The sequence below is a fragment of the Sturnira hondurensis genome, unplaced genomic scaffold (genome assembly GCF_014824575.4).
Source record: "Sturnira hondurensis isolate 20B ecotype Veracruz unplaced genomic scaffold, ASM1482457v3 Scaffold0004068, whole genome shotgun sequence".
Classification (NCBI taxonomy): Eukaryota; Metazoa; Chordata; class Mammalia; order Chiroptera; family Phyllostomidae; genus Sturnira; species Sturnira hondurensis.
Window position 1 is genome coordinate 5,629,951 of NW_028076699.1, and position 14,968 is coordinate 5,644,918.

General features: G+C 38.8%; 1 protein-coding gene across 1 annotated transcript in view; it reads right to left on the reverse strand.

The window, feature by feature from the left end:
* SCP2 (sterol carrier protein 2) overlaps nt 1–14,968 on the reverse strand; it is a 106,999-nt gene that overhangs the window by 24,465 nt on the left and 67,566 nt on the right. Inside the window, exon 12 of the mRNA XM_037043250.1 lies at nt 8,279–8,432. Coding sequence (XP_036899145.1) covers nt 8,279–8,432 — 154 coding nt within the window. The remainder of the gene's footprint in view (nt 1–8,278; nt 8,433–14,968) is intronic.

Genomic DNA, 14,968 nt, shown 5'->3' on the forward strand with positions numbered 1-14,968 from the left:
ATGCCACTGCCCAGCCATTCCCCTGACTCTCTCCCTCTCTGGGGACCTCTCTATTCCCTGATATACAACAATATTCAAGTTAGGCCAATTAATAACCCTACAATAGCCTCTAAGTGTTCAAGTGAAATGAAGAGATGCACAACTCTCATTTTAAATCCAAAGCTAGAAATGATTAAGCTTAGTGAAGAAGGCATATCAAAAGCCAAGACAGGATGCAAGGCAGGCTTCTTGCACCATACCGCCAAGTTGTGGATGCGAAGGAAAAGCTCTTGAAGGAAATTGAAAGTGCTGCTCCAATGAGTACACAAATGCTAAGAAAGTGAAATAGCCTTATTGCTGATAGGGAGAGAGTTTTAATGGTCTAGCTAGAATATCACACCAGCTACAATATTCCCTTAAGCCAAAGCCTAATCCAGAGCAAGGCCCCAACTCTTCAATTCTATGAATGCTGAGAGGGGTGAGGAAGCTGCAGAAGAAAAATGGGAAGTTAGCAGAAGTTGGTTCCTGAGGTTTAAGGCATGAAGACATATCCATAACATAACTGTATAAGGTGAAGGAGCAAGTGCTAATACAGAAGCTACCGCAAGTTATCAAGAAGCTCAAGTAAGATAAGTAGTGAGGGTGGCTGCACTAAACAACAGATTTTCAATGTAGACAAAACGGCCTTCTATTGGAAGATGCCATTTAGAGCTTCATAGCTAGAGAAGTCAATGCCTGGCTTCAAAGGACAGGCTGACTCTCCTGCCAGGGGCCAATGCAGCTGGTGACTTTCAGTTGAAGCCGATGTTCATTCACCATTCTGAAAACCCTAGGGCTCGTAAGAATTATGCTACATCTACTCTACCTGTGCTCTATAACTGGAACAAGCCTGGATGGCAGCACATCCACTTACAACATAATTTACTGAGTATTTTAAGCCCACTGTTGAGACATACTGCTCAGAAAAAAATACTTTCAGAATATTACTGTTCATTAATAATACACCTGGTTACCCAAGGGCTCTGATAAAGATGTGCAACGAGATTCATGTTTTCATACCCTCTAAGATAACATCCATTCTGTAGCCCATGGATAAAGATTCAATTTTGACTTGCAAGCCTTATCATTTAAGAAAGATGACGTCTGTCTGGGAAAAATCCAGCCACTGTTAATATAATGAGAATGGATTGTGCAATATTGATGTAACCTGGCAGCCAAGAAGAGTGGACTGGAATGGCCATATGTGAACAATGAGGACTTCACTGTACTAGTCAGTGAGGGCAGTAGACACTGATGAGTGAGCATGTGTACTGTGTGGCCATCAAATTCTAAATGACTGAGCAAGTAGAGCAATGAATCTGCATCAAATTTTGCTTTAAGCTTGAACATTGCTCTGTGGAAACTATTTGGATGATTCGGAAGGCTTTCAGGGATGATGCAATGAGTACAGAGCAAATAAAAGTGTGGCACACCCCCTTCAAAGATGATTGAGGATCTGTTAAAACTTATCTACATTCTGGAAGGCCTGCAACAAGCAGAACACCTGAGCAGAATGTTGGACATGTATGGGCTGTGGTCAACAAAGATCGGCGACTGCCAGTGTGACAGCTAGAAGCTGATCTGGGGATTCCAAAATCTACTGCATCTGGGAGCAGGAGGAACATCGTGATGCAGTTGTTAATGACTTGATTCAAAGTGTGATTCCAACAAAGGATTTTGCACTGTGTTTTGAACTGTGTAAGAGACACTGGGAGAACTGTGTGAGGTCCCAAGGACCCTATTTTGAACAGGACTGAGGTGTCATTTTCCCATGTTCAGCGTTTCTTGCATCTTCTTCCTAATATGTGGCTGGATACCTTCTGGACAGACCCCATCTTCTACAAGGTTACAGTTGGCACAGTGATTCTTCTCCTGGATCTGGGCAAAGGAACTGAAGAGCCTCTGGAAAGGATCCACCTTTCTAGATGCCATTAAGGACATTTATGATTCATGGAAACAGGTCAAAATGTCTGCATGAACAGGAGTTAGGAAGTTCATTTCACCCCTCATGAACGACTTTCGGGGTTCAAGAGTCCAGTGGAGGAAGCAACTGCAGATGTGCAGAACTAGCAAGAGACCTAGAATTAGAGGTAGAGCCTGAAGGTGAGACTGAACTACGGCAATCTCATGACGAAACTTAAATAGATGCAGAGTTGCTTTCTATGGGTAAGTAAAGAAAGTGGTTTCTTCAGATGGAGTCCTGGTGAAGGATTTCACTCCTGGTGAAGAAGCTGTGAAGACCTGAAATACTTTAGCGTATTTCATATACTTAGTTGACAAAGCAATGGGAGGGTTTGAGAGAACTAACTCCAATTTTTAAAGAAATTCTACTGTGGGTAAAATGCTATCAAACATCACGTGCTACTGAGAAATCGCTGGTGAGAGAAGAGTCCACCTGTGTGGCGAAATTCACCGCTGACTTACTCCAAGGAACTGCCAGCCACGGGTCTTCAGCAGCCACCGACCTGCCAGTCGGCGGCCATCAACACTGAGGCAACACCTTACTCTAGCAAAAGGATGACAACTTATTGAAGGCTCAGATGATAGCATTTTTTAGCAGAAAAGTGTTTTTTAATTAAGATATGTATTTTACATATGATGCTATTGCACACTTAATACACTACAGACCGAGTATTTTTGATTAGGGGATGTCCATTTTTTTTAGACATAATGCTACTGCACACTTATTATACTACAGTATAGTATAAACATAACTTTTACATACACTGGGAAACCAAAATATTCTGTGCTTGCTTACTGTGATACTCACTTTGCTGTGGGGGTCTCCAACGAACCAAGCAATACCTCTGAGGTATGCCTGCACTACATTCATTCCTGTAACATGGGTGACTTTTAAATACATTACACTAAATAAAAGCATCCGTCACAAAAGACCACATAGTGTATGATTTAATTTATATGAAATGTCCAGAATAGGCAAATCCATAGAGGCAGAAAGTAGCTTAGCGGTGGCCAGAGCCTACAAGGACAGGGGCCGGGGAGTGACTGCTAGTGGGTCCACGGGATTCTTCTGGGGTGATGAAAATGTTCTAAAATTGATTGTGGCAATGATTGTGCAACTCTGTGATATACTAAAAACCACTGAATGTATACTTAGAATGGATGAACTGTGTAGTATATAACTATGTCTCAATAAAGATGTTTAAAAATTTTTAAGTGGTTACTATTATTCTTAGTGTATAGGAAGAAAGAATATAGAATCCTACACTGTAATCACATCTCCATCTCCAAACCCCACATTTTACCACTAATCAGTGTGTTCTAAGTAGATTGTCCAATGTGCACAAGGTCTCGGGAATAAGGTTCATCTGCAGTCAGCAACTGCCCTTGCCCTCAGAGAAGGCACAAGAGCCAATCACAAAGAGAAATCCTGCTGAAAGAGCCAAACAGTGAGCTTCAAGGAGTTAGGTATGTTCCCCATTGCCAACTAAAAATAAAAGGTCATTTTCTCCAAACCTCTAGGTGATATTTATAATTTAATACTAAAATAATTTTCAACCATTTGATCTGTGACAAAAACTAAAGAAACAGAGAGAAAGGAAAATGCACAGGGAGATCAGAAATCAACATTTCATTGAGCAACTACAATGTGTGGCAGGGTTTTTTTTTAACTGATTTTAGAGAAAGAGAGGAAAAGGGAGAGAGAGAGAAACATCAACCTGCTGCTCCACTCATTTAGGCATTCGCTGGTTGATTCTTGCATGTGCCCTGACCAGGGATTGAATTCACAACCTCAGCGTATTGGATGACACTCTGTCCAACTGATCTACCTGGCCAGGGCCTAGCAGGTATATTTTTTTATGTGTTTTCTAATCTCTGAAGTAAATATTTTCACTCTTTTCTAACTGAGGAAAATATTAAGTTAACATGCCCAAGGCAGGTAGTGTGAAGGAAAATTGATAGGTTGCTCTTTTCACTGATCAACACTGCCTTTCTGATAATTCCAGTCTATAATAAAAATTTTTAAAAGATAATGCAGATGGTGACATCTAAGTAGTTTTATAATTTCTTCATTCTAACTATTAACTAACCAGTGGCTACATTACTATGGAAACAGATAAAAATCACATATGATTTTTACATGTAGTCCTTAAATATCTCTTTAAAAATGAAATTAGGCCCTGGCTGGCGTAGCTCAGTGGATTGAGCGCAGGCTGCAAACCAAAGTGTCACTGGTTCGATTCCCAGTCCGGGCACATGCCTGGGTTGCAGGCCAAGTCCCCACTTGGGGGCACACAAGAGGCAACCACACACCGATGTTTCTCTCCTTCTCTTCCTCTCTCTCTAATAAAAATAAATGAAATTAAGTTGTGTGTGTATGTGTATCCACTGTGTCCTCTGAGAAGGCCTACAAGTAATCAAAACAAGTACTCAGCTAGCAGCTACACTGTGGTTTCGAACTACCACCCTCCACTAAAAGGAACCAGGCATCGTTGGAGAAATGGCTGATGCTAGGGCTGTAGCACAGAAAGTACAGGAGGAGCTTGGAATATCTTCTTGAGCTAAAAAGTAAGTACTAAAAGGAATCATGAGACAATGTGAGTCAGCTAAAAGGAAATCCCACAGGCCAAAGCAGGGACATTTCAAGGATCAAATGCAATAATAGTAAACTACAATCTACTGAATAAAAAAATAATTCATGAGTTTATATTGATATATTTATCAATAGGAAATAAATATAGATAGAAATAAATGTTAAAATGGTAGAAAAGTGGAAGTCTTCCTTATAGTAAAACGCCACTTAATAAATATAAGGAATGATGACACAAGGAAAAAAATCATCAGTCGATGCTATGATCAATAGGCAAGGGGTAAATGTTTGAAGAGGAATAAGGATATTTACGTATCTCAAACATCTCAACAAATTTCCTTAAAAACTAAAAAAAAATCAGTAACTTTTCAGAGGAAAATATGGTAGACACCACCTTAACCAAGTATCAAAGTTAAAAAATCACCAATATGGCCCTAGCTGGTATGACTCAGTGAATTGAGCAATGTCCTGCGAACCACAGGGTCGCTGATTCAATTCCCAGTGGGGCACATGCCTAGGTTGTGGGACAGGTCCCCAGTATGCGTGAGAGGTAACCACACATTGACATTTCTCTCTCTCTCATTCTCCTTTCCTTCACAGGCCCATGCTCAATCCACTGAGCTATACCAGACAGGGCAATAAAATATATATATTTTTTAAAAAAGAACCTTATAGACAAGAAGGGGCTGGCAAGAAGTATTCAAAGTGATGAAAAGTAAGGATCTACAACCTAGATTACTCTATCCATCAAAGCTATCATTTAGAATAGAAGGGCAGATAAAATGCTTTCCAGACAAGGTAAACCTACAGGAGTTCATCATCACCAAGCCATTATTACATGAAAAGTTAAAGGAACTTATTTAAGAAAAAGATAATCAAAACTATGAACATTAAAATGACAACAAACTCACAACCATCAACAGCGGAATCTAAAAAACAAAAACAAACTAGGCAAATAACCACAATAGGAACAGAATCATAGGTGTGGGGATCACTTGGAGAGTTATCAGCTGGGAGGGGGAAGGGGGAAAATGAGGAACTGGTGCAGGGATTAAGAAGTGTAATTGGTAGGAACATAATAGACAGGGGGATGTTAGGAACAGTGTAGGAAATGTAGAAGCCAAAGAACTTACATGCACGACCCATGGACATGAACTAAGGCGGGGATTGCTAGAGTTAAGGAGGATACCAGGCAGAGTAGGGCAAAGGAAAAAAAATTGGAACAACTGTAACAGCATAATCAATAAAGTATACAAAAAATGTATAATAAAAAATGAGTGATCACCTTGGGAATTTTTTTAAACTATCAATATTTTTAAATATTTCAAACCAATTTTTGTCATTAATATATTATCTGGGGTTTTTTTGTACTTCTGCCTTTCCAGAAATATCAACCTTGGTTATGTGAACAATTTTATATCTCAACTATTTTGTTTCCTGAAAAATAAAATAACTATGCGAATTCTATGTTTAAAATATAATTTATTGCCCCAAATTCATTACCTTCTGTTTTAAGCTAATTAAACAGCTGCACTAATATTCTGACTCTGGTAGCTCATTATACTTTGGCTTTCACTGAGGGTTTTCTTTTCTTTTTTTTTTTTAAGATTTTATTTATTTATCTTTAGAGGGGAAGGGAAGGAGAGAAGTATCAATGTATGGTTGCCTCTTGTGAGTCCCGTTGGGGACTGGCCTGCAACCCAGGCATGTGCCCTCACTGGGAATCGAACCGCGATCATGTGGCTCGCAGGCTTGGGCTCAATCCACTGAGCTACTCCAGCCAGGGAGTCACTGAGGGTTTTCAACTCCAACTATAAACTGGATGGAATTCCAAAGGACAGTGAAGAACCAATGAATCAGATTTAGGGGGAAACTTAAAATTCAACCTCTTAACACCTTTTTATTTGATTTAATTCAATAAACATTTAGCCACTATGAGAAAGATCCTAAAAAGGGTGGGAGAAGTCAGTCACAGTCTTAAGCTTCAAAGATCTCATGTAACAAAAGGGATTAAAAAAATGGATATACTTCAGCTAAATCAAACATGGATAGGGACTCAAGAAGTAGAGTGCTGTGGATATTTAAAGGGAGATGGTACCTCTACTGGGCCTTAAAAGAAAGAGTTTTCACAACAGAAATGGTATTCCAGGCAGAGAAAGACAAGTGCAAGGACAGACAGAATACACTCAAGAACTTGCAAAACATTAGAATAATGAAGTGTGTTGCGTATCCTTGTGGAACCAAAGTATGAAGAAATAATCCCCAAGAATTTCAGGAAAATAAAAAAGAGCCAATTAGTGTTGAAAGCTACAGTAGGATTAACAAGAATAAATATGACAAATAAAGACAAGGACGTGTCACCATTTCATTACCAGATCACTACTGGCCTTACCTGCCCTCAGTGATGAGATCAGAAACTATTTTAAGATATTTCAGCATGGAAAAACAAAGGTGGCGCAATAGAAAAGACTCATCATGAAAAAGAACAATTAAGACAAGAAGAATGACAGACTTCTTTAGAATACAAAAGACCTGAACATGTTTGCTCAAAGAGGGAAAAGGAGTCAATGGAAAGACAAAGGTGGAAAGATTCCAAAGGCAGAGGGTATAGTTTTTGCAATGAAGTTACAGCAAGTTGTTGGAAAGAAAAGTATGCAAAGAGGAAAGCTGGGCCTTGAAAAGGAAGAGGGATGTTTTCCTCTAGAAATGGGGAGTAGCTCTCAGAGAGAAGAGCAAATTAGTAGGAAATCTTGACAGGCTTGGGTAAAAAGGTGCCTAGAGGAACACAGGCATTTAACAAGGACGAGAAGAAAATTAGCAAGAGACAAATAAAGCGATTCTAGCAGCAGTGAGAGCTCTACTGAGACATAAACTTGGCAGAGGTCCAAACAATGTCCTAAGCCTGGGAAGCTATGGGGAGAAAGCAAATTATGGGAAAGGAAACCAAAAAGTGACTCACCTAAATTAAAGAGCACCCTGCCAGCTCTGGCTTTCTCCTTCAGAGCACTCTTTTTTGGCTGTGCTGCTCCTTTTTGAATGAAACTGATGGGGGACTCAATGTTGAAAAAATTTTGTTTCAGGTAATAACTAATAAGCATAGTAATCCACACATGTAAAAAGCTACTGTTTCAGGAACTGAAGGTGTGACCCACCCTGACTCCAGGAGACCAGAAGCAGCTCCACCTCTGCGCCTCGGGAGGACTGCAGGCAATTCCAGATGGTACCTGAGCTAGTGCTCCAGGGGGAGACTCCGCGGCCCAGGACACAGAGGAAAGAATGCTGCAGCTTTTATCTGCAACTTTCCCCCTGGATTCTAAACCCTTTACCTGCACTTTTCTTCTTATAAAAGAGGTCAGTTTAAAATGGAATTTAAGATGGTCTGTTAGTGCACAAACCTCCCAGATAGTCTTCAGATAGTCTTCTCGGGTCACCGACTATCTGAATAAAGCTCCCAAAGATTCAATCCGTGTCTGGTGGATGACAGCCGGTACTAATGCCGGCTTTCCTGGCTTCAAAATTTTCCTCAGGCTCGTTAAATTTAAAAATAATGGCCAGCTTTAAAGTTTTCAAACTATGCTATTAGCAGTATGATGAGATACTTTAATGAGTACTAAGATAATAAAATTAGGACTTTTTACATGTAAAACGTCATCAGCTGTGAAAAGTCAGAAGGATTCACTGTCAGACAAAACCCAGAATGACACTTACCTGGCAGCTTCGGGAAAACCCATCTTGTAGACTGTGATAACTACAGCTCCTCCAAGGCCCAAATTGTGCTGCAGAGCAACCTTTGCACGAGAAACTTGTCTTCTTCCGGCTTCCCCTCGAAGCTGCCAGCAGAGCTCCGCGCACTGAGCCAGACCTAACAAATAGAACACAGAGCAGGCAGAGCCGGTTGCTTTAGAAAAGCTGCACCAACAGCTAGCTTTCTTAAGCCAGACAAGAGCTACCTAATGTTCAGTTGTGACTTTTAATTAAAGCATTTAATTAAGCTGAGACAACGTTTGCTTAAATAACTTCTCTTAAAGAGCACTTACAGTTTTGCACCTAGTTTTCTTAAGTAATCTCTGTATGTAAACAAAATGCAGGTTTGAGAAATTCTCTGCACTCTTTAAATTTATCCAACCTGTTGTTTTCTGGCCAGTTTGAAAGAGAAAGCACTGAATATAAACATTATGAATCACTCTAAAGAGAAAACACTGGCCCAGGAAAAATGTCATAAAATAATTTAACCATTTTTATGTATCAAAAAAGAAAATCTAGGATTTGGGAGTTCATGTTCCCTAAAAAAATGTAGCTGGTATGAGGAATTTTCCTATTATTTTCCCCAGATAGTTCACAACAAGAATGAACTGTTTTCCAAACCTATACATATATCTATTCACAAGAAGAGCTCTGGATTCACAAGAACAGCTTTTGTCCCCTGGATAACAAAATCAAAGATTCTTAGAGCTGAGAAGAACTTAATCGTGTAAGCACTGAGAAACTGGAAGATTAAGTAATTTGTGAGTGGGCACACTGCAGGCTAATTCCAGAGATGAGAGTAGAACCCAAGTCTCCTGATTTACATTTGCTTATCTTTCTACCAGGCCAGCTATTGGAGGGCAGCTGAGATAGAGTGTATGATCAGGATAGACTGGTCTCCTCCTCCTGGAGGCAGAGCTTCACTGGTCTGCTGACAATGTCGATTCTTCCGCCCACACTCCCATCACAACTTCTGACTCCTGAGTATCTGGGACAGTGTCCTATAAGCCCCAACTTCACACAATTTAAATACCACTTCTCATTCCCAAACAGTGTCCATATATTTACAGAATATATATCTGAAACACTTTCAAAATAGGGAACTCCACACCCTGTAATAGTTTTTTGAATTGTGAACATTTTGAGAATTAAGAAGATCAAAGTGAATGACTTTACTAATATATCCAAACTTTGGGGCAATCAATTTTACTAGAAATCTGCAAAATAAAAAGCTTAAACAGTCAATAAATATGTAAGACATAAAAAGTATCCACACTTGTCTTATGACACACCAATGGGGAAATACTGCCAGATTTCTTCACAAAAGAATATACATGGTTCACAAATATTTGAGAAAATATCCAGCTTCACCCTGATCAAATCAAACAGAACAATACCATTTTAGCCAATGAAATTGGTAAGGATGTTCAACATTGAGACTAATCATTCTGGGGAGCCTATGTCAAGACAGCCACCCCCATAAAGTATGGATGAAAGTTCAAATCAGTACAACCTTTTTGGAAAGCGATGTACCAAATTATTAAAATGCCTTGAAAACCATTATATGGATATATAATGGTATATATCAACTGCAGGGGTTCATAACAGGCCTCCCCCAAATGTGCTACTCTGGCATGTGAATTATTTTAGGCTGAAGGCAATCAAAACCCTATAGGCTCATGAAAAACTTTACCACTCCCTTCAAGATTTTTTTAAAGATCTTATTTATTTATTTATTTATTTGTGTGTTTGTTTATTTACTTATTTATTTTTAGAGAGAGGGGAAGCAGGGAGAAAGAGAAGGAGAGAAACCAATGTGTGGTTGCCTCTTGCATGTCCCCTACTTGGAGACCTGGCCCACATCCCAGGAATGTACCCTGATTGGGAATCAAACTGGTGACTTTTTGGTTCCCAGGCCCACACTCAGTCCACTGAGCTACACCAGCCACGCCCCTTGAAAAATTTAAATTAGGGGCCTTGCCCATAATAAGAGTTATCACCAGAAATAACTTTCCTTGAGCTGTTGGCAGGTCAAACTATTGTACTAACTACTGAACACCTGCTCTTCTTACCATCCTCAGTGACCTTCTTCCCCTTTGAAGCCCCAGGCACCTTCACCTCCTTCCTTATCTCAGAGTGTCACACATACCTTATTTTCCCCTTTCTGTCTTTGACCCTCTCATTTATGTGGGGTGTGGCTCTCTCATGTATGTGGGATTCCATGCATATGTATGTAATTAAATTTGGTCATTTTCTCTTGTTAATCTGCCTCACGTAGATTTAATTATTAGACCAGTGGAAAGAATCTTGAGGGTAGAGGGTGTTTCTTCCTGCCCAACACAATCATAGGCAAGTTCAACAAAACTACCTGTTCATCACATTGTTATACCAGTGACAAATTAGATAATCTGCGAATGAAATAACTAGGAAATGGTTATGTAAGTTATGCTGTATGACAAATTACTATGTTCCTATTTAAAATGATCTTTACAAAGTTTAACAGTTTAGGAAAATGCTTATGATATTTTATTTATTTTTTTAAAGATTTTCTTTATTTATCTTTAGAGGGGAAGGGAAGGAGAGAGGAAGAGAAACATCAATGTATGGTTGCTTCTCATTCATCCCCTGCTGGGAACTGGCCCCTGCCGGAAACTGGCCTGCAACCCAGGCATGTGCCCTGACTGGGAATCGAACCGCAATCGTGTGGTTTGCAGGCCCATGCTCAATCCACTGAGCTACACCAGCCAGGGCGGAAAATGCTTACGATATTTTAGTAAAAATGTAATGCACCAATTAGATAGCTATCTCTCTATCCAACCAACAAATATTTATTAAATACCAATTTTGCGCCAGTCACTGCACAAGGCTCAGAAGATCCAGCAACAAACAAGATTGGCATGGTCTTTGCCCTTATGAAACTGATAATCTGGTGACATAAAAATACAGGCTTTTACAACATGGTCTGATAACACTACCAGAGGCATTAGAACGGGTGCTACGAGCACACAGAAGGAGCATATCCCGCATGTGTTGGTAGATCAGGGAATGAGTACAATATGACTGGACGTCTAAACTGAGACGCTATAAATAAAGAGGAGCCAGCTAGGCAAAACAAAAGAAAGAATGCTTAGTGAAGAGCTATGAGCATGTGCAAAGAAGGCACACGGCCTGCTTAAGGAGTAGAAAGTTAAGGGAGACTAAGGAGTGCTCAAGACAGCTAATATGAAGAGTGAGAGACAGGTGACTGGGAGGGAGGGAGGGAGAGAGCAGGAGACAGGGACGGGGAGAGGGAAGGAGGCAGAGAGGGAGAAAGGAAAAGAATATGCATAAATACTAGAAACATTTACAGATTTTACAGTAATTTCAATTTCAATGTACAACTGACATTGTAGAAGATGTGGAACACTGTGATCTCTATTTATGATCTGCCTAATTCATATATGGCAAAAAAAGCAGGGAGGGAAAAAATAAACATCCACATTATCAACTCATTCCTTGTAATTTATTTACTTTTGACAGAACAAGATGGCTATCTGTGAGAAAATATACTGACAGCTTTCTGGTTATTTACCTTCAGAATAAACCAGTGATTCTTGTACTTCTACACTTGATCTTAGCCAAAAGGCCAGAGGCAACTGTGTATTTCTAAAACCTACATCTGTGAAGGGCGAAAGTCAAAAGTTGGCCTCAGAAATCCACTTGCCAAGAAAGCACATAATAAAAACATAAATTATTTGATCATATTTTTAAACATTTTCCTCCCTTAGATAACTTCTGGCACTGACCCACAATCTTCCTGTGCTTGGAAAAAAAAAATAAACTAGCAAACATGAATATGTTTATAAACTGTGGATGGGCACAGGAATGGGCATCCTGTCAAAGCGATATATTCTAACAGTGATGCCCTTCTTACAGTCTCTTCTAAAGGGAAAAAGAAATTTTTAACCTGATTATTCATTTTACTACCATCTTGCTGCAAAAAAATGTTCTAACAAGATAGTGAAGAGCCCTAGTAGGGGTACCTACATGAGTAAATACACAGACTTTTTTTCTTATTCTTTAAATCTCTTTAAAAGATAATTTTTAAGCAAGAACGAAAATTTATTACGGGGTTTACAACATACAGGGTGTGACAAAAATAGCCTTTCGGTTGTTCATACAGAAAATAAAACAATAATTAATAAATAATACAAGAATAAACTCTATGTTTCACATACTCACAACTGTAAGCCTACTTTTGCCCCATCCCATATGTAAGAGAAAAATTCACAACTGTAATATAAGGCCTGGACAAGAGATGAAAATATATGATTGTAAGGTTCTTTCACTACTAGTGAAGTGGTATAATATCATCTGAAGATAGACTATACAAAAATGTAGAAAAACAGAGTCATAAAATAAGTCCAAAAGGTGAATGGAAATAGGAAATAAACAGCTGGGACAAGAAAACACATACAGCAAGACAGATTCAAACTTAACCATGTCAATAATCACATGAAATGTAAATGGTCTAATATCCCAATTAAAGGCAGACATTGTCAGAGTGGAGAGGAAAAAAAAACAAGACCCAAGTAAATGCTGCCAATGCACTTTTACAAATATAAAGTCACAAATCGTAAAAAAGTAAAAGGATGGAAGAGGACATACCATGTTAACACTAGTGAACATCTGAAAGCTGGCGTGGCAACACTAAACCAGCCAAAGGGTATTTCAGAGCAAAGACTCGCCAGAAAAAAGAAGGCCATTTCATAACAGTAAAGGGGAAAACATAAAACTGTCTTTATTACAGATGATTTGTTTATCTATAGAACCCAGATGGAATTTTTTAAAGCTACTAGAATTGAGTTTTAGCAAGGATATGAGATGAATATTTAAAATTTTATTGTATTCCTACATACTAGCAATAAAAAATGGAAATGGAAAAAACACCATTTACAATAGCATCACAACTATGAGATACTTAAGGATAAACTGGACAAAAGAAGTGCAATACCTGTACTGTAAAAACTATAATATATTCCTAAGAAAAGTTAAAGACCACCTAAATAAATGAAGTTACATATTTTGTCCATGGGTCAGAAGACTCACTATTGTTCGGGTATCAATTCTCCTCCATACAAATCTACCTATTCAAAATAATTCCAACAAAAATCCCAGGAAGATTTTGGGTAGCAATCAACAAGCTGATTCTAAAATTTCCAAGGAAAGGCAAAGGATCTAGAATAGTCAAACAACTCTGAAAAAGGAAAATTGGAGGGAAAAGAGAAAGTTGGAGGACGAAGGCCACCTAATTTCAATAACTATTATAAAACTATAATAATCAGGATAGTATGGTTCTCATGGAAAGACATACAACTATATTAACAGAAGAGAGAGTTGGGAAATGATGCCCACATATTTGTGAACCACTGATTTTTGACAAAGACAATAAGTGGGGAAAGTATAGCTTTTTAGTAAATGGGGCTGTAACTAGAAATCCATATAAAAATGCATATGGATTTGGATCCAGACTTTGTGCAATATGTAAAAATTAACTCAAAATGGATCACAGATCTAAATGTAAAACTTAACATATAAACCATCAGAAAAACATAGAAAAAGATCTTTGTGACCCTGAGTTAGACAAAGCATTCTTAGATACAACACTAAAAGTAAATCCATAAAAGAACAAACTGATAAATGGTGACTTAACCAAAATAAAAAAAAACGCTATTATTCAAAATACACTACTAAGAGAATGAAAAGAAAACTCACAGACTTGGAGAAAATCTTTGCAAAGCACATATCTGATACAGAACTTGTATACAGAATATATGAAGAACTCTCAAAACTCAACAACAAAAAAACAATTTTGCCCCCAAAATGGGCAAAAGATTTGAATAAGCACATGAAAATATGCTCCACATCATTAGGCATCAGGAGAATGCACATTAAAACTATAAGCAGATGCCACTATACACTGATTAGATGGCTAACATGAAATAGGCTGACCATGCCCTGGCCAGGCAGCTCAGTTTGTGAGAGTGTCATTCCAATACACCAAGGTTGCGGGTTCAGTCTCCGGTCAGGACACATTTAAGAATCAACCAATGAATGCATGAAATACAAAGACCTACAGCCAAGATTGCTCTATCCAGCAAAGCATTCATTTAGAATGAAAGGACAGATAAACTGCTTCTCAGATAAGGTCAAATTCAAGGAGTTCATCATCACCAAGCCCTTATATGAAATGTTAAAGGGACGTATCTAAGAAAAAGAAGACATGAGCGCGGTCCTGTGAACCACACGATCATGGTTCGATTCCCAGTCAGGGCACATGACTAGGTTGCAGGCCAGTTCCCAGCAGGGGACTCACGAGAGGCAACCATACATTGATATTTCTCTCCTCTCCTTCCCTTCCTCTCTAAAGATAAATAAATAAAATATTTTAAAAAAAGAAAAAGAAGATAAAAAATATGAACAGTGAAAGGACAGCAAACTCACAGTTATTAACAACCACACCTAAAACAAAAGCAAACTAAGAGGACAGCTAGATTGGGAGTAGAAACATAGAAATGGAGATCACATGGAGGGTTAGCAACAGGGGAGTGGGAGGAGGAGAAGGGAGGAGAAGGTACAGAGAATAAGTAGCATAGATGGTAGGTAGAAAATAGA